This window comes from Panthera uncia (genome assembly GCF_023721935.1).
Source record: "Panthera uncia isolate 11264 chromosome D3 unlocalized genomic scaffold, Puncia_PCG_1.0 HiC_scaffold_8, whole genome shotgun sequence".
NCBI classification, from domain to species: domain Eukaryota; kingdom Metazoa; phylum Chordata; class Mammalia; order Carnivora; family Felidae; genus Panthera; species Panthera uncia.
Genome location: NW_026057586.1, coordinates 75294392 through 75320465, shown reverse-complemented (window position 1 = coordinate 75320465; position 26074 = coordinate 75294392). Strand labels below are relative to the sequence as shown.

Here is a 26074-nt window from a genome sequence, read left to right as displayed (position 1 = left end):
GAGCGAAGTCGGACGCTCAACCGACTTCGCTCGGGTCACGATCTCACGGTCCGTGAGTTCGAGCCCCGCCTCAGGCTCTGTGCTGACAGCTCAGAGCCTGGAGCCTGCTTCCGATTCTGTGTCTCCCTCTCTCTCTGGCCCTCCCCCCATTCATGCTCTGTCTCTCTCTGTCTCAAAAATAAATAAAAATGTTAAAAAAAAATAAAAATAAAAATAAAAAATAAAAAAAGAAAGAGAGGGGCACCGGGGTGGCTCAGTTGGTTAAGCATCCGACTTCAGCTCAGGTTATGATCTCGTGGTTGGTGAGTTCGAGCCCCGTGTGAGGATCTGTGCTGACAGCCCAGAGCTTGGAGTTTGCTTTGGATTCTTTGTCTCCCTCTCTCTCTGCCCCTCCCCAGCTTATGCTCTCTCTCCAAAATAAATAAATAAACATTTTTAGAAAATAATAAATAAACAGAAAAACAAAAAACCTCTTTATATGCTATGCTGGAACAAATTCTAAATCTGCTTAGAGAAAAAAACAAGGTGAAAGAAAAAAGTATGTTCAGTATGCTACTATGTAAGAAACCCTGTTCAGCAGTATATATGGAGAATGTATCTACACAGACAAGGAATTAGTAATAGATGGACCCAGGTGGCTAGGGAGGGAAACTGGTGTAGCCTTCTATGTCTGTCCCATTTTGAATTTTTTTTTTTTTTTTTTTTTTTTTTTAATTAGAATAGCTTTTTAAGCTTGCTGACACCACATTCAGAACTATATTGCTGTTCCTCTCCTGAGAATATTCTAACCCCTGATCTGGGCATGATTTGTTCCTTCATATCCTTCAGGTCTCTGCTCATATGATGCCTCCTTTGAAGCCTCCTCCCACTGTCACCCTGCACCACACTCTTTCCTTCTTCCTACCTGCCTTTCTGCTGTGTGACCTTCGTCTTACCATTTCTTAGCAGACCTGTGTGGCATCTACCTCCTCCACAAGAGTGTAAGCTCCATGAGGGCAAGGTCCTCCTTCCTGTTCCCAGCTCTTACTGCAGCTCCTAGAGAAACTGAATGAACTACGATCTATGTGTATGGTTGACATCGGCAACGAGTAAAGGAAAAACCCAGATTCGAGACACGGGAAAAATAAACACGGTCTCATGCTCCTGATGCATTCTGTCCCACAAAGACAACACTCCAGAGTTGACCCCTGCCACTCGTTAACACACAAATATACTTACCTACCTGGGATAATAAGAAATCACTGGAGATAAGCCAAGGAGGGAGCCCCTGGTAAAGCATCTTAAAAAGATGATTTTGGTAGCAATGAAACCCACACTCTGAAGGGGGTCCAATTCCACTATCCATTACTATCAGGTTTCAGTGTTCTTACCCTTCAGGCAGTCACTGATGGCCACTCCATAGTCATCCCCAGAGGATTGCTGGGTAAGCTCCCAGGGACGAGCTCATCAATGTGTCTTATTAACAAGCTGCTTCAGGGAGAGGTGCTACAGTTTTCTAATGCCTCTCATTTACCTGCACAGCCCTCTGTAACGTTCCACAGCCCTTTCACACACCTCATCTTGAGCCCCTCTTCACGACAACTCATGGAGGTGGATGGGGTAGGTGGCACTTTTCCCCATTTTGCAGAAATGGGAAACAGATTCAGAGGTTACATATATGGCCAAATGTCATGGCTGAGAATCAAAACCATACCTCGGGTTCCTTTTGTTTTTTTTTTAAAGTTTATCTATTTTGAGACAGAGAGACAGCACAAGTGGGCGAGCAGCATAAGCAAGGGAGGGGCAGAGAGAGGGAGAAAGAGAATCACAAGCAGGCTCCACGCTGTCAGCACACAGAGCCCAACACAGGGCTTGAACCCACGAACCATGAGATCATGACCTGAACTGAAATTAAGAGTTGGATGCTTAACCAACTGAGCCACCCAGACGGCCCTAGGGCTCCTTTTCAATGAACCATAAGACCATTCCTCTTGCCCTCCATTAAGCATATCTAGATGTTCAAAAGAACCTCCCAATCTGGCCTACTGGGCCACCTCTGGTTAGCAGACATGTTGAAAGGCAAGGCAGAGAAGGTGGAAGAAGCAGGCACAGAACAGGTGGAGAGAATTAAAAGATCAAAACACATGGCAAGAATTCTGTTCCATTAGCCAGTTCGACACTGAAATCCAAACACAGGGAAAGGAATGATTAGCCAGAAAAAAAAATAATAATAATTTACATTACTGCATTTTCTAATTTACTTGCTTTCTCACTGTCTTCCCTGCTCTGGCCTGTCATGTCCTCCACGTATGCCCTGAAGGCAGGAATTGCCCATCAGTGTATTCCCAGAGCCTAGCACCATGCCTGACAGAGAAGCTCAAACACATGTGATGGACAGACGGATGTTATTATGTTGTACTCACGTCCATCCACCAGCATCACACATTCGTGACAATTCAGAATGCTTGGTCACCAGCACCAAGAAGAGCACTTGGCCAGAGAAGGTGCTTCAACATGTCCCAACTCTGCGCAGAGAGCTGACTGCCACTACTGCAAAGACCCATGGAACCTACCAGTTTGTTCCAGATGTCTCCTTGACGCTTGGCTCTCGAAGGAAAGGCAATGCGCACCAGTAGGCAGGTCCAGGACAGGGCCAGCAAGGCAGCAGAGCCGCTACTCTTACTGCAGGGGGCAGGGAGGCGAAGGATGAGTGCAGAGCAGGAGCCTCCACCTTGGGGACAAATGCTGACCGCGAGGCCCTGCCTGGCATATAGGACCCTCCCTTGACCTACACCTGGAGAGAACTTGAAACTGTTTCCTCATAAATCATCTGTAACAACTCAGGACAAGGAATGCAGAACTCAGCAGCCAAACTCCCACCTCTTAGCACTCAACAACCATAAAAACAAAAAAGATGCTTTCCCCTATTCAAACAGTGTCCAGTGGGCATTTGGTTTCCCTTCAAAATGGCCTTGCTTCCACTGGTTTCCCAACCCTCTTCCTCAGGAAAGCCGTTTGTCCACTGAGCCTGACATCCTGGCTCCTCCCTCCACACAGCAGGCAGACTGCTGGCACCAGACTTTCAGAGAGGAAAGACAGACATGCTCACACCTGCTCCACACAGGTCATCTGCACCAGCTTCTCCCGAATAGGACCCCGCCAAGCCCTGGTAGGCCACACACTTTATCTCTTTACCTGGGGACACCAGCTTTGGAGCCAATGCCTGAAGACTGCAGAGAGTGCAGAAGGTTCTTAGCAGTGGCTTCTGGCTGTGCCTCAGCCAACTGCTGGATGGCAGTCTGCAGGGCCCTGCGGGAGGCTGCATCTCTAGAGGAACGAATGAAGTGGAAAGGTGAACACTGGGCGCAAGGGCAGGGCAGCTTAGGCCAAGCGCTGGTCTTTCTCAGGAAAATTGGATTGTACTATATATTCCAGTGGATCACAGATGATGGGATTAGGAAATAACCAGAGAAATCCACCTCCTCCTGGAATTCTGGAAGCAGCTAACAAGAGCAAATGAGCCATCAGAGCTGTAAGGGCAACACCAACATTTATGGACCACTTACTACGGACCTCAAACCAGGCCAAGTGCTTTTACATGCATGACTGTTTATGGCGTACAGACTCATGACGTGGCAGGCACTGTCCCAGGAGCTTTACACTTACTAATTACCACCTATGTGGTAAACAACAGCACAATCCCCATTCTGCAGATGAAGAAAACGGAGGCACAGAGAGGCTAAGGTGACACCTCTCCAAAGCCCAGCCTGTAACCGCTGTCCTGTACCACCTCTCTGCACAAAGGGCTGGAGGCACAGGGTCTTCAGTAGGGACTCACCTGTACCGGTGTAGAGTCAGGCAGAATAATTTGCAGAGCCCTTTCACTGCTCCCTCTGGCAGATCTGAAACCAAAGATCACACACAAATTAATCAGTAGAAACTACTTCATGAGCCCCTGCTTGAGCCAGGCATTCTGCCAGACATAATCTCTACTCACTGGGCACTTCCCATAAGTTGGAGATAGAATTCCCTGGAGGAAACAACAGCAAAATCGTACTCCAGAAAAACACCTGGTATAGAAAGGCTGTCCAGCGGACATGTGTTAAAGGAATGAAACTAAGACGATGTTGGTGGCCTCAAAATCTAACATGCTGGCAAGTGACACTTCTGGGGCACTGGGACTATTCTGCTTCTTGACCTAGGTGCTGGTTACACAGGTAGTCAAGTTTGTGAATATTCGGCAGGCTGTTCGCTTATGATACATGAACTCTTCTTTATATAGTTTCTAATAAATAGTTTTTAAAAATAGGACAAAGTTTGGGGCACCTGGGTGGCTCAGTCAGTTAAGTGTCCGACTTTGGCTCAGATCATGATCTTGCGGTTCGTGAGTCCAAGCCCCGCATCAGGCTTGTTGCTGTCAGCATGGAGCCTGCTTGGGATTCTCCCCCTCTCTCTCTGCCCCATCCCACCCTAAGTGCACGCATGCACTCTCTCTCTCAAAATAAGTAAATAAACTTTAAAAACTTAAGTAAATAAACAAATAAAAATAGGACAAAAATTAAAGTATTCTGAGGGATCTGAAAAAGGCAGAGCAGTTCTAACTAGAGTGGCTTCCAAGTTTCTAAGGATACACAAGCTTGGCCTAATAGATTCATAGGCTATGCAAAAATGGAAAGAAAGGGATGTACATGCTGAGTGGTGTTAACATGAGCAAAAGTGCAGGGGCAAGAATGCATGAAGCCCATCAGGACACATGATGAGGAAGAAGAGAAGTAGTAACACCCAGGACTTAATCAGCACTCACAAGGTGCTAGGCCCTGCTCCAAGCACTGACACACAGTAACTCATTTAATCCCTGCAAGATACTTGTATTACTGAGGTCACTTTAAGATAGAGGAATGTTGGGGTGCCTGGGTGGCTCAGTCAGTTAAGCTTCTGACTGTTGATTTCAGCTTAGGTCATGATCCCACAGTTTATGTGATCAAGCCCAATGGGCTACTTGGGACTCTCTTTCTCTCTCTGCCCCTCCCCTGCTCATGCACATGTGCATGCTCTTTCTCTCTCAAAATAAACTTAAAAAAAAAAAAAAAAAAAGATAAACATGAGTCAGAGAAAGATAAATATCATATGATTTCACTCATTATGTGGAATTTAAGAAACGAAACAGATGAACGTAGAGGAGAAAAAAAAGAGAGAGGTAAACCATAAAACAGACTCTTACCTACAGAGAACAAACTGAGGATTACCAGAGGGGAGGTGGGTGAGGATGGGTAAATGGGTGATGGAGAGTAAGAAGGGCACTTGTAGTGATGAGCACCGGGTACTGTAAGTGATGAATCACGAAATTCTACATCTGAAACTAGCATTACACTGTACGTTAACTGGAATTTAAATAAAAACTTGCCACTAAAAAACTATATACAGGCCAGCCGAGTGAAAGAGAAACTTTGGTTGTAGCAACAGGGGTCAGTAATGGAAAACCAATCTGTGGCCGGTTCTGCATGCTAGATTGAAGCATGCAGATGAAAGGGAGAGGGTATGACTGGGGGAATGTAAGCCACAGTGTAAGGCCAACTCCAGCGGGAGACACCAACAGCCAAAGGCTGGCACAGCACTTCATACTTCAGGTACTGAAATGAATGCAGGAGGGGCAGGGACCTTGTCCCCACAGGACCCTAAACACTGTATTGATCCCCTGGACTTGGGGCAATTTCAGTGACCAAAGGAAAGAATGACTAGGGCCAGAAACAGGTTGTGGCTGAGAGCTAACATACACTGGGTGCTTACCAGAGCCAGGCATGGTGTTAAGGACTGTCCACACACGTTCTCATTTACTCCTCGCACTAACCCTGTGAGGAAGGCAATACTGCCATCTCCATACTCAAAGCAAGGAAACTGGTTCAGACAAGTTAAGTAATTTGAACCAGGTCACAGAGACTGAAAGTGGCAGAGCCATGGCTAGAACACAGAGCCCATCTGACCTGAGCTGAGCCCTTCATCACGGACGGCTGTACTAGAGGTTTGTGACTAGAACGAGCAGGCACAGTAGATACTCCATCAGCGAGTCTCAGGGTGCAAGTACACAGAGGCAGGATTGAGGAAAGCTTCAGAGAGGCCTCAGGGCCCCACGGGCTGAGCCATGCTGACCATCTGCAACCAGCACTAGACAGCTTTGAGAAAGTCCTCAACTCCCAGCCTGGCAGAAAATACCTTTCCCCACCTTTGGTTAACTCACTTGGTTATCTGTTTCCCTAACAAGAGGAGAGGCGAGAATGATTATCACTACCCAATAGCTCCTCCTTAGACTTAGAAAATTAAAAAATTGAGAACTAATGATTTCTTGAGGAGTAGACAACTTCCCACCATCAGCTTGCACATCAAAAGCGACTAAACTTCTTATAAGTATCATTCACCCTGAACAGAAGAACTTCAGGGTGGCTGAACAGTAAAATCATCCTGCAAAGGTCCTGAGTAGTTCATGAACTTCACCCAAACATGTCCAACGCTTTACCCCGTCAAATGGGAAAAGGGCAGTATTCAGCAATTACATAGCAGAAGGCTCAGATGCTATGGCTGGGAAGGCATGTACAGCTGGTACCTTGTCACATGGCAGCCTTTTCTAACCATAATCCTGTTGAGAAAAGTTTCCGGGAAGACTTCTGAAGGTGCCATAAAACTCATACATTAAAGTGTTAACTAAGATGAGAATCTCTTAGAAGTTCACAAACAGGAATGTACTTAATTTACACGCAACTTTAATAAGCTTGGGTAGGTCACCAGGCGACCGTAGGTCAGAAGCCGCAAATGAGCACATTGCTGAAGCAGGCTCTTCACTAACAAGAAGTGAAAGCTGAGGGGAAGGGAGACCCAACTCGACACAGCCATGATTCTCAGACTTCAGCGAATCTAAGAATCACCCAAAGGGCTTATTAATACACAGATGCTGGGCTCCACCTCCCCCACCCCCACCCCCACCCGGTCTCTGAATCTGAGTTTCTGCGACAGAGCTGAGAATCTGTATGTATCTCAAACAAGTTCTGACATAATGCTGATGCTGCTGGTCCAGGGACCACTTGGGAGAACCAATGCTACACAGTGAAAACACAACAAAAGGTAATTTAAAAGCTAATGAAGATTTATTGGATGAAAGCAAACTTTTTTTTTTTAACGTCAGTATAGTTAACATACAGTGTTATATGAAGGCAAACTTGTCTTACACATCCCAGTAGGTTTCAGGGAAAGCCCTCAGTTATGGTACAGAATCAGGATAACTATAGGTGCTCAATATTTCCCAAAATGTGTTCCCCCGACCCTGAAATGGTTTTCGGCAAAAGAGAGGTGCAAGGAAAACACAGGGTTAACGAAAGCTTCATAAAGTTAAAGCCCCTTCCCAGAATATGCTGTGAAACTCCCAGAGGGAAGCAGAAAATGTGGCCAATCACCTGTTACCACCTTGCTGACTTCCACGGAACACAGACTGGTGCCCCAAGTCGTAAAGAAAATGTTTTTGCACCTAGTAAACTGCCTAATATTGTTGGTATCTTTTAGAAATATTTCCAATCAAAATGGCTAAAACTGTTAACAAATCTCTGGTACCTAAATGGATCAACTCTCCACTAACCCAAATGTTTCAGTGAAGGTTTCAGTGCACAGTACGGCAAGCAAATACGGCAAGTGAAGGCAGAAGGTGCTGCAAGGGGAAGAGGCAGCCATGCTTCTAAACAGAGAGTACAGTTTACTTTGAAATGGAATCATCTCTCGGTCACATGGATGGAAAATAAATACCTTTTCCAGCAACACACTTCCCCAGTTCACCGAGGATTTCTCTCCGTTCCTTCACACTGGCTGTTGTCACCTTCCCCGCAAAACGCTTTAGTGTCTCAGAAACCTGTAAAGACCAAACCCACAGAGAAAATTTCAGCAAACTACAAAACAATGAGACTGTGTGTGTGTGTGTGTGTGTGTGTGCGCGCGCGCACGTGCGCAGGGAAGCGTGCTAGGGAAGCAGGTGCAGAATTCAGTGAAGCTCTAACCAAGGTTTCTCAACCTCCACAATGCTGACATTCAGAGCTGGATAATTCTTTGCTGTGGAGCCATCTTCGTATGCTGTAGGATTCTGAATGGTGTTCTTGACCTCTACCTCCCGAAATGCCAATAACAGCATTCCACTCCTCCTGCCTCAGCTGACAATCCGAACTGTCTCCAGACATTGTCGAATGTCTCCTCGAGGGCAAAATCATTCCCCAGTTGACATGTACTGTTTTAACCCAGTCAACTAGTCAATACTGATATCTTACTTAAATTTAGACAGGGGCGCCTGGGTGGCTCAGTCAGTTAAGCGTCCGACTTTGGCTCAGGTCATGATCTCGCAGTTTATGAACTTGATCTCCACATCGGGCTCTGTGCTGACAGCTCAGAGCACGGAGACTGGTGAGTATCAGTGTCTCCCTCTCTCTATGCCCCTCCCCAACTCATGCACATGTGCAAGCACGCTCTCTCTCTCAAAAATAAATAAACATTAAGAAAATAAATAAATAAAAAGAAAGAAATTTAGACAAAAAAAGGCAAGGCAAAAGGCCAAAACTTCAGGACAGAAAATACCCTTTCACAATTATGTAAATTCTGGTGAGGGCCCACCACATATCAGTGTCTTCCCTTTATATCAGCTCATGTTAACCTCCCACAAGGGAAATGTCAGAATCCTGGCAGGTCATTAGCAGAACATAAGCACAGTGGCTGAAGGGTAGAAGGTAAAGAGGCTGAATCCCAGCTCTGCCTCTTACCAGCTGTGGAAACTCTAGCACCTACCTCGTAGGACTTGTTAGAGGCTAAGGGAGGGAGCCTATGTAGAGCACTTACTCTCCTCTCAGCACAAGGTCAGCTACTACTGCCAACAAGCCTTTGAGGCAGGCATCAGTATCTCCACTTTACAAGTGATGAAGGAGCGGACTCCAAGAGGGGAAGCCATTGCTCAGACAGAGGTTGAGAGCCACAGCACCTGCATTTTTGAAACTAAACCTGAAACCGATAGGTCCATTAACCACTGCTAACCAGTCCTTAGCTTTCAACCACCATCCATGTTAGCACAGCTGCATCCTCTGCACTGGGTGGGGGCAGTTTGCAAATATTCCGGAAAATCTGCTCCTGAGCAATATTCTCCAAACTATAGAATGGACAAGTCATGGATACATGAGCACTAGAAAAGGCCATGGTAAGACCCAAGTAACTGACATACTGGTGCCCTCATCTTTTCCTTCTAAAGTTATTTCAGTGACAGGCCAGGTCTTGCAAGTAACGTACATAGAGAAGGGTACATAGAGACCTTAATACATAGAGGCCTTATTAGTAAAATACATAGAAAAGGGTACATAGAGAAACAAAACAATGTTAAGTTTTTCTTATATTTAAACCCCTGATGTAATTCTACTGGCAATGAGTAAACTCATGCCAAGACTCTGTCTTCCACGGTTTTGTGATTGTTCCAAGTGATTGTTTTAATACTGTCTTTTTTTATAGTCATACATACAGATAATTAAAGAGTCAAAGTCATGTCAACCATACCTAAAAAAGAAAAAAAGGTCAAAGCCAAAGAATTCTGGGAAGTCTGCTAGAAAACCCAGTCCCTTGCCTTCCCTCCCCAAGAGCACCCTCTTTCACCAATTCTGGCTCATAATTTTGGCAGTTATCTCCATAATCTCTAAATAACTTGCTTGTACTACTACTATGGGATTTTTCCGTTTTATTGCCTTTTACAGTAGCTCTCTCTCCAACCTCACCACACACACTCCCCACTTCCCCAACATAATTCCTCAGTTTCATAATATTGGCCAGCTCAGTTGTCCGTGTTTACATTCAACCTCCATTTAATATACTGTGTTTATTATCCTACGCAGCTTTATTAACCCTGGAGTTAATAAATGCCCTTTCCCACCTGACCTCAGTCTGCCTTGTTTTATCTGTCCTAATCGACAATTCAACCCCAAATTTTTTGCCACTTGTCTGCTTCTCACTTGACAAATTGTCTGCCTCTTTGGGCAGATCAGGTATTCTACCCAAGTCTATCTTCCTGAAGAAGTTATCTCTCAGAACTTGATGACCTGCCCCAATTTGACAGTTGGTCCTCTATACTTGGGATATAGTGTCTCACCCTGAAAATGTACTCTTTCTTGTGTTTAGATGGAGCACATCCCCCATTTTGTGAAATCCTTGCACATCTGAAAATGTTCTAGCTTCACACCTGAATTAAGTTTATTTGGATACAGAATACTAGGTTGAAATCATTTTCCCTCAGGATTCTGAAGACATTTCTCGCTGAGCTCCAGCTTTCAGTGCTGCTATAAAGTCCAATGCCATTCTGATTTTTGATCCTTTGTGTGAGACTTGACTTTTCCCTCTGCAAATTTCTAGGATCTTCTCTTTGTGTCTAAGGTTCCAAAATTTCACACCAATGTTCTTTGTTGTGAGTCTATTTTCATCCACTGTGCTCAGCATTTTTGATCTGGAAACACACCCTCCAGTTCAGGGCAAGTTTCTTGAATTACTCTGTGGATGATTTCCTTGGATACTGAACCTCCTACTCTAGTCCTCACAGTGATCCTGTTTCACACTCTCCAGAGGAAAAAAAAAGGCCAGACTTTTGCCAAGGTTGAGAAAGACAGCTGGGGATCTGACTGCATCTGAGAAAAGCCCTCAACCAATCCTAATTTCACCCCTCCCACTCACCCTCACTTCCAGAGGTCAGTTAATACCACCAGCTCCCATCTGCCAGAGATTCTGCCATGTGAATCAGGTTGCTTCTTAGCTTTCCCAACTGTCAGTTTGGGATTCATTTTCCCTGGGTCTACTAAATCCTTCCCATCCAGCACTTTAGAGTTTCTAAAAGTTTGCTGCTGTTGTCTGCTCTCCATTCTCCCAATCCTTGTGGGAGTACTTTTTCAAAACCTTTTAATAGTTTAAGGGGCGCCTGGATGGCTCAGTCAGTTGAGCGTCCGACTTCGGCTCAGGTCATGATCTCATGGTTTGTTGAGTTCAAACCCCACACCCAGCTCACTGCTATCAGTGCAGAGCCCGCTTTGAATTCTCTGACGCACACTCTCTCTCTCTCTTTCCTGGCCCCACCCCTGCTCACACTCTCTCTCTCTCTCTCAAAAATAAACATTTAATAAATAAATAAAACCTTTTACCAGTTTTAGTAAGGGTTGAGGGGACAACAAAAATAGATGCATAAATACAACCCACTCTCTACCTAGAATTCCCACACAGCTGTCTTTCCAGGTTAATATTAAATCCTTGGCTATAGTTTCTCTCACAAATATGAACGAACTTTTTAGGTTCAAAGCTCTTCTTTCTCTAAATCAGAAAATGAATGTTGCCCACTTGATACCCCATCAGAAAACTGAAGAAGTGCACACCAAGATATTTCACAGATGTTTTTTGTTGGTGTGACCAGATGAAAACAGCTGCAAAGTCCACAGGTTTCTCTCGAGTGGCAATGTCCAATATAGAACTTTCTGTGATGATGGAAACAGTTCTTCTGCACTGCCCAACACAGTGGCCACCAGCCACATGTGGCTACCCACACACTGAAACGTGGCTAGTGCAACTGAAGAACTAAATTTTTTATCGCATTTACTTTTAACTAACTTAACTAGCCATTAAATATCCGCATGGCTAGTGGCTACCGTACTGAACACACAGCTCTAGAGAGATGTTTTTGTACTTGAGCATTAATGCTAAATATTCAGTATGTGTCCCCTAACCTCTTCCAAAATACCAAGGAGACTAAGTTTTTCTTTCCAGGATTCTGTGTAACACAACTCTAAACTAATTACCAGCCCCTTGCACAGGAGATTCTCAATACACAACTTGCCAGTGTTCAGGGTAAGTGCTCTCACTCTCTGGCCTCAGGGCCTCCATATCAAAATCAGTTAGTCTCCTTCCCCTAGAGATTCAAATAAGCCAAGCTGTCCTTTAGACATCTGTTTTTCCTATATTATTCCCTTTTTCACTCTATAACTACCAACAAAGCTAAAAGGAAAGAAAAAGTTTTCCCCAGTCCTTCCCTGAACTACAAGGCACTCACAGGTGAAAAACACACAAGGATGACAAGGCTCTTCCAAGGTAGTAACAGTTCTCTTACTTTCGACCCTGGACCTAATAACAACCAACGTATAAGGTGCCCTACTTTATGTCACTGAATCCTCACAACAAGCCTCTACCATAGGTATGACTTTAGTCCCATTTCACAGACGAAAAGACTGAGACCTGGCGGAGTTAAGTAACTTGCCCAGCGTCTCGTGGTAATCGAGCTAGGACTCAAATTCGGTTCTGTATAAATCCAAAGGCTATGCTCGAAGTCTCTGCACAAAGTTGGTGCTCGAGAAACGTCTGCTGAATGTAAAGTTTAAGGAGTCTGCGCTGGCCGGGGCTCACTGTTGGAGCGCTCTGGGAAATGCGGCAAAGACTAGTAAAGGTGAACTTCTGCAACTCCAGGCTCGGGGAGGGCCCCGCCGGACAACCGCTGCCGAAGCCCAGGCCGGAGCCCCGGACTCCTCCAGCCTGGGGTCGGTCTGCGCCGCGCGGGCCGGGCCGGACCAGGAGCCGCGAGGGGCTGGCCGGAGGCTGCCCCGGAGCCGCGCCCTCCGCAGCCACCGCCCCCCCACCCCCCGGTACTCCTAGGCTAGTGGCAAGGGCGGTCCGGCCCGGCGGCCGCCGTCCACACCCAGCCGCTGGCCGCGTTGGCCCCGCAGCCTACCGCCTCACCTGCGTGTCCGCCGCCATCCTGCCGGCGCTGACTCCGGAACCGCTTCCGGAGCGCTTCCGGGTCACAGCGCGGGCCCACGCGGCAGGGCGAGGCCAGGCTCCCGTTGGGGCCGGGCCTGGCGCCCCCGGGCGGGAAGGCGGCCGCTGCATCCCTGAAGGGGAAGCGGGGAGCGAGATCCAGAGCCGGTGCCCGTGCCGGGAAGGTCGAGGCCTCTTTCCCGAAGGCCTGCTCCTCAGCCCCGGGGCCTTCTCAGCCTGGCCTCGTGGGAAACTAGGGCCTTTGAGGGTGTGTAAGGCCGTGAGACCGCCCTTGAGGCCTCCAACCCCCTTCAAGTCGGCAGGCCCTGCCTGGACTCCCCAACGTGGGTCTTTATCCACTAAAGACCACACTCTTTGAAGAAAGTTTCCTAAATGGCAGAACTGAACTAGGTAAAAGTGAGACAGCGAACTAGTATCCTGAGTTTGTAACCCAGTGGCGGACAATGTAGGAGTTAGTAAACACTGTAGATCTGACTGCCAGGGAAGTATTCAGGAGTTGTGAGGCGCCCGCCCAGGGTGAACCTGGTTCCAGGCTGGGAGCCAAAGGAAAGGCCACAGGGTGGGTGGGATACTGAAGGTAGGAACAGGGCCTCATGGTCCACGGGGCGTTTTCTAAATTTTCCGTGTAGATTGGCCAACTCTAATACAGTTTAGTGAATGGGGTCTGCCCAGTTTAGTTGTTGGCCCTCTATTAGCCTATTATCAGTAATGGCTTTCAAACTTTACAATACGTTTACATCGTGATCCAGTACAGATTGGTAACGAGGATTTGTATGGTGGATTTGTAACCTACCCTTTCAGCAATCATGTTTTATCTCTTTAGACACTACCTACTCATCATGAATTGGATCTCGCCACCTAGTTTGAAAAACACTGCCAGTGGGGCACCTGGGTGGCTCAGTCAGTTGGGCGACCAACTTCGGCTCAGGTCATGATCTTGCAGTCCGAGTTCGAGCCCCACATCGGGCTCTGTGCTGACACCTCAGAGCCTGGAGCCTGTTTCAGATTCTGTGTCTCCGTCTCTCTCTGACCCTCCCCCGTTCATGCTGTCTCAAAAATAAATAAACATTAAAAAAAAAATTTTTTTTTTGAAAAAAGAAAGAAAAACACTGCCAGTATCTCAACGGACACTACACCTACTGAAAGTTATCTTAGAGGCACCCAGGCTAGTGGCCAGATGGGCATGGAAATAAGGATTCTGGTATAATAAAAATAGTTAGGGGTGCTTGGCTGGCCCTGTTGGTGGAGCGTTAAGACTCCTGATCTCAAGTTGTGACTTTTGAGACCCAAGCTGGGTGTAAAGATTACTTAATAAAATCTTGGAGGGGCACCTGAATGGCTCAGTCACTTGAGTGTCTGACTTGAGCTCAGGTCATGATCTCTCAGTTCACGAGTTCGAGCCCCACATGGGGCTCTCTGGCAGCTGAGCCTGGAGCTTGTTTTGAATTGTGTCTCCCTCTCTGCCCTTACCCCACTCGTGCTCTCTTCCTCAAAAATAAATATTCTTAAAAAATAAAAAGTAAAATAAAACCTTGGGGCACCTGGGTGACTTAGCTAAGTGTCTGACTTCAGCTCAGGCCATGATCTCACAGTTCAGGACTTTGGGCCCCATGTCAGGACTTGGGATTCTCTGCCCCCTCTGTTCATGAGCTCTCTCAAAATAAACTTTATTTAAAAAATAAAATTGGGAATGCAAGCTGGTGCAGCCACTCTGGAAAACAGTATGGAGGTTCCTCAAAAAACTAAAAATTGTACTACCCTATGACCCAGCAATTGCACGACTAGGTATTTATCCAATGGATACAGGTAGATAGATATATTGGTATATAGATAGATAGATATATTGGTATATATCTATCTGTATATATATATATATATATATATATATATATACACACACAGATACATACACACACACACACACACACACACACACACACACACACACAGTGGAGTATTACTCAGCAATCAAAAGAATGAAATCTTGCTATTTGCAACTACATGGATGGAACTGGATGGTATGCTAAGTGAAATTAGAGAAAGACAAATATCATATGACTTCACTCATAGGAAGACTTTAAGAGACAAAACAGATGAACATAAGGAAAGGGAAACAAAAATAATATAAAAACAGGGAGGGGGACAAAACATGAGACTCATAAATATGGAAACCAAACAGAAGGTTACTGGAGGGGGTGTGGGAGGGGGGGATGGGCTAAATGGGTAAGGGGCATCAAGGAATCTACTCCTAAGATCATTTTTGCACTATACACTAATTTGGATGTAAATTAAAAAAATAAAATGTCACCACCTTTAAATAAAGCTCTACTATTTACCATGGCTCTAGTTTCTAGTATACAGCACTGTGAACCTCAAAATGCACAAAATGGAAGAGTCCAGAGACAAATTTTGAGAAGCCTTTATTTCCTTGTTTCACAAATAAAGCTGGCTGAATTGGTTGCTTTTGGTGATTAGTCAAAGAGACCAAATCCCATATCCTCATCTGATTCCTCCGACTCTTCCTTTGCTTCAACCTTGGCTGGGGCTGCAGCAGCAGCAGGTGCAGCAGTGGTGGCAGCGGCCACGGGGGCAGCAGCCACAAATGCAGATGGATCAGCCAAGAAGGCCTTGACCTGAAGCAAGGGGAAAAGTTCATGATCAAAATGGTCATCCACAATCCCTACTACCCACAATCCCTCAGTTCTAGTTAAATGGCCAGTAACTTCTAAGCCATTGAAACCTTCCCTGGAAGTGATCAAGCAAGACAGCTTGGCTATGGCCTGGTGAGTTTAGGCCCAGCCCTTAGCCCTCAACTAACTAGCCCTTCTTTGGGTCTCTAAAGTCAAGGATACACCTCCGCTGCCCCCCAACTTCTTAAGTATACTCTTAAAAAAAAATGTATCTGCTTTGGGGGTGCCTGGGTGCTCATTCAGTTAAGCATCTGACCTCGGCTTAGGTCATGTTTTGTGAATTCGAGCCCCACACTGAGTGAACTCAAGCCCTGCTTCAGGTGAGCCCCATTTCTCCCTCTCTGCCCCTCGTGAGATTCTCTCCCTCTCTCTCTGCCCTTTGCTCACGTACGCCCTCTCTCTCAAAAAAAAGTATCTGCTTTCTAAAATACAATTAAAGCACAACTCAGCAGACCATCGTCCATTTACCCTCCATTAGGCCCCCTGTGGTCCTAGTGGGTTTTTACCTTTTCAGCAAGTGGGAAGGTATAATCAGTCTCCACAGACAAAGCCAGGACCCGCTTATATCCATTGATGATAGAATGGGGCACTGATGCAACAGTCGGGTAACCTATCTGCAGACATACACTGGCAACATTGCGAACACCCTATGGAAGGAGAGAAAAATTACATTTCGAGGGAGATATCTTATAGACAAGACCATGAGGTCCAAGCAAAGTTCAACAGCAGACAAAACTTGCTAAGTCAGCATCTTCGCTTCACAGACACTTCACCTCGTACTAAATGCTTCTGGCAGGACAATTCAGATCCAGTCACTTACAAATGCTTTTACCCCTATTCCCAACATGAGTATTTCCTATACCATAATGAAGGCATTTACTTAAAAAGTCACCATTTTGTGAAAATCTGAACAGTTAAGATAAGCATTCAACTGTTACAAAAAAATGTTGAGCCAATTCCACCTTAATTTCATCCACTAGTGAATCTCCAAGCAAACAGATAATGGTATATATAATTCCAATTTTTCATTTGTCCAAAAAAAAAAAAAAAAAAAGGAATTCCATCTTCCTTTCACCTTATTCATCAATTAAAAAAATATTTTAATGGCAAAAACTAAGCAAGATGTTTCCACAAAAAGTCAGTCCTTCCCAAACAGGATACTAGCAACACGTGTATTACACTGCCCTCATTTTTCTCATTTCTCCTTTGACTCATGACTCTATGCAAAATCTCATGACTTATCGCAGACCCTAGAATTATGGTCCTCACTCTGCGACCAGTGCTGTTAGATGGCTTTATACTCATTAATTCACCGAATCCTTCAATAATCTTGTATTATTATTGCTGGTCTACAGACGAGGAAACTGAAGTAAACAAAGTATCTGTCTCTGGTTACACAGCCAGTTGCAGCTACATAGCCAGTTTGACAAGAAGCTTCGGACTGCAGCTGAAGCTCGCAACCATTAATGTACCAAGGGCCTGACATGGACAGCATGTACCTCCAGGAAGCGAGAATGCAGGGTCTCCTCTGTGATGTCAAGCACTTCAGGGTTGTAGATGCTGCCATTGTCAAACACCTGCTGGATGATCAGCCCAAAGGAGAAGGGGGAGATGTTCAGCATGTTCAACAGTGTGGCTTCGCTGGCTCCCACTTTGTCTCCAGTCTTAATCAGCTGCACATCACTCTGAAGAACAAGGTAGGATTAGCAGTTAACACCTAGACAACCAGCAGGTCCACAGCAACCAAGCCCTCACTTACTTGCACTCGCAAGCCAAGCCCACTCACCAGGATTTCAATGGTGCCCCTGGAGATCTTAGTGGTGATGCCTAAAGCCTGGAAGAAGGAAGTCTTCTCGGGCCCCAGACCAGTGTTCTGGGCTGGCACAGTGACTTCACATGGGGCTATGGCACCAGCACGAGCAGCAGCTGGCACCTGAACGAAAACAGTAATGAGAAGTCTTCTCTCCACAAATACAAGTTGACTACGGTCAATTTTGCTTTCAAGGAGCCAAAATTAACGACAAAATCTCTTTAGCCAACCCGATTCTCCCCTTACCTTATTAGCCAGCAGCATGTCCCTGATCTCAGTGAGGTCCTCCTTGGTGAACACAAAGCCCACATTCCCCCGGATATGAGGCAACAATCTGCAAAGAGAAGTTTACAGAAAACCGTCACCTTTCAGCACCATCCTTCTCCAGGGAAAAGGAGAAGGGCACCGAGAAGGGAAGACAAAGATGCCCAAATGAATTAACTGACTTCTCCAGAGCTGGGTTGTTCTCCAGATGCCCTCGGATGGCCTTGCGCATCATGGTGTTCTTGCCCATCAGCACGACGGCCTTCCCGCGGAGGGACATGCGGATCTGCTGCATCTGCTTGGAACCTACGTTGTCTGCTCCCACAATGAAGCATTTTGGATAATCATCCAAAAGTTGCTATGAAAACAAGCCAGAAACGAACGATGTTTAGCAGGAGGAAAAGAGGAAAAATAGCAAGAGAAACCAAATCCCACAATCACGGACTTCCATCTCCCTTCCTTCCTTCTATGCTTTCGAAACGATTCAGAAACTGGGACAATTTCTTCCACCAGGAGCCACCTGAGTTGTAAAACTGACAGATTTGTCAGTCCGTACCCTGAATATGTACAGCGAACATTAGGTCTCTATATTCAATCCCCAAATTTTTTTGTAGCATTCATTTTTAATTTTTCCCCAGTTATGAGGCATGTTTCTATCCATTAAATGGCTGCATCAACAGAAAAAAACATTCCAAATAAGATTAGGCTTGCAGCATTTTAAACAAGACAAACAAATACAACAAAACATCACTTGCATAATCTAGGTTGTACATGTGTGATTCCTAGACAATTCTTTTAAGTTCTCTGTATGTCTGAAAACTTCCAAGATTAACAGGGGAGACTAGATTAAGCTCCACAAGGTAGCCTAATGCACAACAGCATGGTCTGGGTTTCTGGGAAGACCCACCTCAAGAGCACCCAATAGAACACATCTGCAAGATGTTTGGTATCTTGACTGACAAGACCTAAATATGCAACAAGTTGCCACTTTATAATGAGTTATTCATTGCCTCATTGGTTACAAAATGGAGGCAGAAGCGCAAAACCACGATGAGTGCTATTTGTAAGCCAGACAGACCAGAATATGAATGCTGTCATCTTAGGAGCCTATTAACCTGCCTGAACCCGTTTATCTGAAAAAGGGGGGGGGGGGGGGTTGGGGGGGGGGGGTAGATCTCCACAAACTATGGAAATTAAATGAGACTTTCCTAAAATGGTCATTTAGTAGCTGGCACCAAGGCAGTGCTCAGCATATGACAGCTGATCGTCCCTATTAGTGCCCAAGGCCCAAGCGGCATAATGCGCGATCGCGACCCACCCCGCACTTACGATGATCTTAAGGAAGTAGTTGGACTTCCAGGTCGCCCTGTCTTCCCTGGGCATCACGGCGGTGCGTCAGGGATTGCCACGCAGGGTTTAAAGACGATGTCACTGAGGAAAGAGAGGAGCTCAGGCAACCCTCCGCCCCGACACCCATCCCCATGGCCCTGCCAGACTCCAAACACAAGGCCTACGCAGGGCAGGCCACGCGTGAGCGCCCGCCAGCCCGAGCTGGGGCTGCCGCCGCCATCACCGTCGCCACCCCTCGGGGAGCGCAAACCACCTCCAAGGCCCCAGCCCGGACAGGCCCGGACCCTGTCCCCCACCAGGATCCCACAAACACCCCCCATCCTTCCTTCCCGCCCCCGGTGGCCGACACTACCCCAGAATCCATACGAACCTCTCACGAGGACGCCTGGAAAGAGGAGGGGCGTGCGCCGGCGCACACCTTTTATATGTGAATGAAGCGGCCAATCAGAAGACGCGGACAACGTCCCCGGCTATTGGCTGGTGCCGCCGCCCGTCTGGTGACGCACAACTAGTGTAGATCGGCATTGGATGATATTGCTGCCACTCCAGCCAAAGGAAAGCCTTCTTTAAATAAAGTGGTTAAGAAAGGCGCTGCCGGGTGTCCGGAGGCGCTCTGTCAAAGCGGCTGCCCTCTGCTGGGCTGGAGCTGCTTGTGTGTGGGAACTAGAGCTTGCAAACTGAGCGTTCAAGTTTTTTCCTGCCACCTAGCCAAATCGCAAACTAAACAGTACGATGTGGAGCTAAGAAATAATTGCATATGCTTTAGAAACAGCATAGTCTCTTGTCTACAGTTTCTTCTTCCCCCTACCAAAACAGAGGAATCTTTTAAAACTTAAGTTAGATCATTTCTCATCTGCTCAAAACTCCTCAAAGCCTTCCCATTTCCCTCAGAGTAAGAGCCTAAAACTTAAAACTCCCTACAAGGTCCTGCATGATCTGCTCTGGACCTACCCTCCTATAATTTATTTTCCTACTGACTCATTCGCTTCCACCAGACAATGCTCTTCCCTGTTTTTCCAGAGCATGCTCCCACTTTATGGTCTTGCAGTAGTAGCTAGTCCCTCTTCTTAGAAGGCTCCTTGCTGGTATCCACAGAAGTAACAACTCCAAGTCTTGGCTCAGATATCATGCACTCAAGGAGGCCTACGCTGATCACCCTATTTAAAATTACCCCCAAAATCCACTACCACCACCCCCACTCCTTCCTTACTCTGTTTTATATATATATATATATATAAATATATTTATTTAAATTTTTTTTTTTTTTTTTTGGTAGCACTTACACCTTTTGTTTGCTTTTTGTTTTGTTTTTTAGCACTTAGACTTTATAACACAGTATGTAACTTACTACGTTGTTAGTTGTCTGTCTCTCCCCACTAGAATGCAGGCCCCACAAAGCAGAGACGTTTATCTTATGTCTGGCACATAGCAAGCATATAATAAATATTTGTTGAATGAATGAATGCAAATTTTGCAGTCAGAAGACCTGGACCCATACCCTTCATCACTTACCCTTACCCTTACCCTTGTTACCCTTACCACGTGCTAACTATGTCATCTTAGGAAGTGATTTCACCTTACTGACCCTGTTTCCCTTTCCTTAGCTGTAAAATGGGGATAATCAAGTATCTACATTCTAGAAAGAGTTGCTATGAGGATTAAATGAGATATGTAACACATATCTTAACAACAATCCCTGGAATGTAGGAGGAAGTCACTAAATACTAGTTTATTTTATTATACATTCATTCAACACTTATTTGAATGTTTATTTATTTATTTTGAGAAAGAGAGAGAGAGAGGGCGCACACGCAGGGGAGGGACAGAGGGTGAGAAAGAGAATCTTAACCAGGCTCCAGCCTCAGCACACAGTCCCATGCTGGGCTCCATCCCATGACCCTGGGATCATGACCTGAGCTGATATCAGGAGTTGGACACTCAGCCGACTTAGCCACCCTGATGCCCTCAACACTTATTTGAACACTTGTGCTATATCCATAGTTTTGGGGTTTTTTTTGGTTTTTTTTTTTTTTGTAATGATTGAGCTTAGATCCTAGGGCAGAAGCATGTTTCTATCTTCACCCTTTTCACATGGCCAAGTTACAAATTTCTGTATTTTTGTTTCAAAGTTTCCTAGTGCCTCTGATAACCAGCTGTTTAGAGGACTGTTGGAGTCAATGACTGCCAAGCTCTCTTTCTAATGACAATGTATTACTGCATGCTCAGCATTGGGCTAAGTACTTTGTGCACATTACTGCTGTGAATCTTTGCAACAATTCCCTGAGGAGGTACAGTATTAGTAATTCCGTTTATTGGTGAGAAAATTCACAGAGGTTAAACAACTTGCCCAAGTCCTTCAACCAGTAAACAATGGCTTGGGGTGTGGGGCGGGGCGCCTGGATGGCTCAGTAGGATTAGCATCCAACTTGGCCTCAGGTCATGATCTCCAGGTTCACAAGTTCGAGCCCCACATCTGGCTTGCTGCTGTCAACAAGGAGCCTGCTTCAGATCCTCTGTCCCTTTCTGCCCCTTCCCCCTCATGTACAGATACTCCCTCTCTCTCAAAAATAAATAAATATTTAGGAAAAAAAAAACACCAAAAAAAAAAAAAAAAACCCAAAAACCCAACAACCCCAATGGCTTTGGAACTGAAATCTAGGAGCAAGTTCAAAGCCCATGGGCCTCATAATGCTATACAGTCCCCTCCAAACCCTGAGGCTGTTTCTCCCTAACCTATACTTTTCCGTGTATATACATACTCATATGGTTCCTTTCCAAGGACATCCTGGCTCTGATGATATAAATATCATCTCTAATTGTAGTACATCAATATAATGGAATATCATGAAGCCATTAAAAATGATGCAGATCTATATTTATTGACACGGGAAAATACTCACAAAGTACAGTTGAGTGAAAAAGCAAATCAGTGAGAAAGCAAATTACAGTAAAGTGAGCCATATACATTTCTATAAATAAATCCAGCATGGTCTGGAGGAATAAACCACCATTACCTTTGGGTAACAGTTGAAGGTAATTTCCACTTGAGCTCTCTGTGAAATGGTCAATCAAGATTCCACCTAGAATTCAACATGCTGCTTTTTGGAAACGCATTGGAGAGAACAGGTAAATTCCGAAGCAGCCAGGGGAACAACGCTATCCAGGAAGCTCCTAGGGCCCAGGACTGGAATTCTGGCTCAGACTGGAATTCTGGCTCAGACCAGGAGGAAGCATGCAAGTATGGATATGACCACCGGAGGGCACTAGAGACCCATCCTCAACTGTAAGTCCACCAACTTCTGCTGGGAAGGTTCCCACCCCACTCACTCCGCCCCAGCCAGCAAGTAGGGTGGCGGTGGGAGGTACATCTGGTCAAAGCAGGAACCCAGGCAGAGGCAAGCCCTGGGTTCACATCCTGCCTCTGGGCTCACTCAGAGAATTGTGTTGTGCACGTCAGTTCTCTCTGAACCCCTTCCCTTATCTGTAAATGAGTGTGAGGCCACCCACAGAACCCATGTGAGGATGCCCTTCAGGGAATCTACAGCAAAACTAAGGCAGGGCCTGATCCATGCAGGGCCCAACAGCACTGCTCTCCCTGCTTTTCCTCACCAACTGCTGAGAAAAGAGCCAAGCTCACGCAGGGATCCCATCTGTTCCGGGGGCTTTTTGCCTCAAGTAGGGGAACATCACTGAGTCACTCTCATACTATGGTCTCCATGAATCCGCGGAGGGCTTGGTCTCTTTTCTGGCACTAAATTGTTACCTCAGACAGGATCTTCCTCACCAAGAAAAGGCACTAGGCATAGGTGAAAATAATGGCAAACTTTATTGGCATAAGTCACAGAAATTGAAATGGGGAAAAGCCAGGTTAAAAGTTTACAGAGAAAAAAAATAAAATAAAATCCTCAAATAACCATTGCCCCAGAAGGTAGACCCCAGAAACCCCAGTACCCCTAAGGGAGGGGCCTGGGGCCAGTCACTGTAAACAGAGCAATAAGGCCTATGGGTGGAAGTGGAGACATCAGACCTTTGGGGGGGCCTGGCTGACCTCCCCAGACTGGGGCTGCTCCTAGCCCTGTCTCAAAGGAGGGGGACCCTCTTCTGAGACCCCGGCACACTCAGTCTTTGCTATGAAGCTAGTGGAGTGGTCTGGATCATCTTCACGTTAGACCCCCGCCGGGACCCCTTCTGCGGACCTGGAACGCCAGGCTTGCCTGTTCCTGTTTCATCCTTGGGGGACAGAGCTCTGAGGGCTTCCTACTGCTTTAGCAGGATCCTGTCCCCTCTGCCTGGAGTCCTATCAGGCCCCCTTGCAAAAATTTTTGGGCCCTTTTCCCCAGACCTCCAGTCTCCCAGGAGGGCAGGGGAAATTTGGGGAAATGCGGGGCCCAGTGGAATCAACAAGACCAATGGTCAAAATCAGATACCAGCTTTCCTGAGAAGGCAGAAGAAAAAGCCAGAGAGAAGCAGTGAGGAGGCCGAGAATGTTCGGCAGGTTCTCTTTGCTGCCAAAAAGTTCACAGGGGAGCAGATGCTCCTGATGGCTTACTCGGACAGGAAGCAGCACCCCCAAAGTGTACTTTCCCCTTCTCCCCCCTCAGGAACAGGACAGATGAGGTTCAGAACTCTAGGCCCCAAAGGGCAAGACACCCTAAGGCCAGTTTCAGTTAAGAGCTTGCTGGCCCAGGTAGTAAGGAAGGGGTTTTAAAATACAGCAGTTTATATAAAACAGTCCTGGTGAGCCGTGAAGTTAAGGAAGGGGAGTCAGAGAGCTGCTCCGAATTCACCTGCTTGTGCTAAGAAAAAATAAAATACAAATTGCTTCCCTACCCCAAGCCCTCAGTACAAGGCAAATGCCATGCCACGGCCATTGTCACCAACAGGACAAGTGGCCATGGAGGAGGAGAGTACAAAAGGGGACATCTTTAAAATCTCTTCAAAATCATTTTGTATAGAGAAGTAAAAGCAACTCAAGACGATATGAATTCAAACCTCAGTGTAGAAATCTATCAAAGTCGGTACAGTGTCCAGGCACGGGGCAAAACTCCCCACCTCGCGCCATCCCAGAGATGGAGGAAGTGACTATAAAACATTATTGCTGAAGAGGCCTCTCTCAGTAGAACCAGAGCAGTTATGGGGGGATGGGGGGAGCAGGGGCAGTTGCCCAGGCCTGGGGAGACTGGAAGGACAGGAGGAGCACAAGAAACCTTCTGGGTGGCCCCTCGACCACTTCCACCCTTGGATAGATAGATTTATGCTGGCATTGTCTGAAGGGAGCTGGGTGTCCCCCAATACTCTCAGGACAAGGATAATCAGGTCGGGACAGGGTAAGAAGGATAAAAAAAAGACCCCATCAGACCCTGCCTGCCCTTCCCCCTGGCTCCACTGCCAAAACATGAGTAAGAGATGGCTCCAGTGTCGGGTGCTGGCATGGCCAGGCGGGTTGGTGGGGACACACGTCCAGGGAGGATGAAGAGTCGGCAGCCTGGGAGGGGGCTGCAGGAGGAGGAAAGCCCAGAGGCTCTGGCAGGCGAAAGAAGAGTGGGCCCTCTTGCCATCCTGCACCAGCCGAGGACACGGGTTCCAGTTTCGATCAGGTTTGCCCCTTCACCCCTGGGCAAGGCCTCTGGGTCACAGTAGCAGTTGCGGGGGGTGGGGGGTGGCTGGGCCAGGGCAGGGGGGGCCATGAAGGGTGCCTAGCAGAAGAGCTTGAGGAAGCAGTTCTGACAGTAAGGCTTGTCGTTCTGCTCCTTGAAGGTGCCCTTGTTGAGCTGCTTGAGGCAGAAGGCACAGACGAAGTGCTCCGGATGGAACTTCTTGGCCATGGCGGTGATGCAGCGGCCTGTGATGGGCTTCTGGCAGCCAGAGCACAGTGAGCCTCGCCGCTCGTGGTAGTGCACCTCACAGTAGGGCTGCCCATCATGCTCGAAGAAGCTGCCGTTGACGAAGGGCGTGAAGCACTCCTGCCAGGCAGAAGAGGGGGGTGGGGCACAGGAAAGGGGGCTCAGGCTGGGACATCTGCCACTGGCATGGGCAGAAGTCCGTCAAGGTCATGACTCCCCCTTGCTGAGCGTTTCCTATGTGCCACGTGCTGCACTGGATTCTCCCAACAGAAGAGGCAACTGAGACCTAGAAGTTCAGTGACTTGCCTATAGTCACACATCTACTAAGTTGCAGGGCCTGGATTCAAACACAGGTCTTACTAGGCTCCTGGGCAAGTGGCTATAACATTGTGCCCAGAAACCTACCTGCACACTTGGGTGTCAAAGGCACTGAGAAGTCTTGCAGTGAGCAGTGTTTTCCAAACTTATCTGGTCTGAAAGCCCTTGCTGGATCTCTAACATCTGTGGACTCCCATTACCTCCAGAATGCAGTTTGGAGACCATGGCCCAATATTTCCACTGAGGCTGCTAAATGCTTGATCTCATTTAATTCTCACGTGCCCTTCTACCGAACATAACCAGTGCCAGGGCCGCCCACCACACAGGACAAGGCTTGGGGACATGTCTACCTTACTCCTCTTGGTTTCTCCCCGCCTCAGTATGAGCTCTGGCCCAGGATCCACTGGACCTGGGAACTGTACCCCCTATCTGCTACCTCTTTAATGATGCCCAAGTTAGATCCAGAGAGCATCACAGGGGGTGGAGGGGTGGCCTTCTCTCCCCACTGCCCGCTCCCAGCTCCCTCCAGACAAGTAGGCCAGGGGGCTCCCTACCCGGCACACAAAGCACTCGGGATGCCAGAGAGTGTTGAGGGCCGAGATGTAGTTCTCCAGGATGGCCCGGGCACAGCCACCACACTTGGGCGCGAACATGTCAAAGTAATCCTTCCGGCAGTAGGCCTTGCCGTCTTTCTCATGGAACCCTGAGGAGCAGGGGTTTGGGGGGGCAGAGTTAGGGCTTCCAAAGGAGGAGCCACCCTGACTCTAGCAAAGTCTCCTGCCCCTGCCTCCCCAGTGCTGGGGATGGGGGTGGGGGGCAGAAGGAGGGGCAGCAAGGTGGCCTGCCTGCCAGTCGTACCTTCGGGACCAAAGAAGGCTCCACACTGGGCGCAGAAGAAGTGCTCGGGGTGCCACGTCCGGTCCAGGGCTGTCACCACTTTCTGTGAAAGCAAAGCGTGGGCCCAGAGCCCAGTTGCCAACCCACTGGACAGATTCCACAGTGGAAACTCACAGGCAAGA

At 47.1% G+C, this 26074-nt stretch overlaps 3 protein-coding genes across 5 annotated transcripts in view; all 3 read right to left on the bottom strand.

Moving 5' to 3' along the window:
• Positions 1–12779, bottom strand: part of GCN1 (GCN1 activator of EIF2AK4) — a 57963-nt gene extending 45184 nt beyond the window's left edge. For both annotated transcript variants that reach the window (XM_049619251.1, XM_049619253.1), the window contains exons 1-5: positions 12742–12779; positions 7765–7867; positions 3818–3881; positions 3175–3306; positions 2553–2661 (exon numbers count right to left, since the gene is read on the bottom strand). In XM_049619251.1, coding sequence (XP_049475208.1) covers positions 2553–2661; positions 3175–3306; positions 3818–3881; positions 7765–7867; positions 12742–12759 — 426 coding nt within the window. In that variant the 5' untranslated portion in view covers positions 12760–12779. The remainder of the gene's footprint in view (positions 1–2552; positions 2662–3174; positions 3307–3817; positions 3882–7764; positions 7868–12741) is intronic.
• A 2404-nt stretch (positions 12780–15183) lies between these two features.
• RPLP0 (ribosomal protein lateral stalk subunit P0) lies at positions 15184–19334 on the bottom strand. Its single transcript, XM_049619250.1, has 8 exons — positions 19265–19334; positions 18874–18975; positions 17727–17902; positions 17527–17614; positions 17257–17403; positions 16970–17155; positions 15977–16117; positions 15184–15413 (listed from the first exon to the last, which is right to left on the bottom strand). The coding sequence occupies exons 2-8, from the start codon at positions 18925–18927 to the stop codon at positions 15252–15254; spliced, it is 954 nt and encodes a 317-aa protein (XP_049475207.1). The 5' UTR covers positions 18928–18975; positions 19265–19334; the 3' UTR covers positions 15184–15251.
• A 3367-nt stretch (positions 19335–22701) lies between these two features.
• The window catches only part of PXN (paxillin), a 39336-nt gene continuing 35963 nt past the window's right edge, over positions 22702–26074 (bottom strand). For both annotated transcript variants that reach the window (XM_049619249.1, XM_049619248.1), the window contains 3 exons: positions 25914–25995; positions 25610–25758; positions 22702–24857 (listed from right to left, as the gene is read on the bottom strand). In XM_049619249.1, coding sequence (XP_049475206.1) covers positions 24591–24857; positions 25610–25758; positions 25914–25995 — 498 coding nt within the window. In that variant the 3' untranslated portion in view covers positions 22702–24590. The remainder of the gene's footprint in view (positions 24858–25609; positions 25759–25913; positions 25996–26074) is intronic.

Bases quoted from the DNA above. Each gene is read 5' to 3' on its own strand.
- RPLP0 (XM_049619250.1), bottom strand. From the start codon at position 18,927: ATGCCCAGGGAAGACAGGGCGACCTGGAAGTCCAACTACTTCCTTAAG. The intron at 17,404-17,526 runs GTAAGGGGAGAA...GTTTTCGTTCAG, and splicing joins ACATGCTGCTGGCTAATAAG to GTGCCAGCTGCTGCTCGTGC. The intron at 15,414-15,976 runs GTAAAAACCCAC...CCCTTGCTTCAG, and splicing joins CCTTCCCACTTGCTGAAAAG to GTCAAGGCCTTCTTGGCTGA.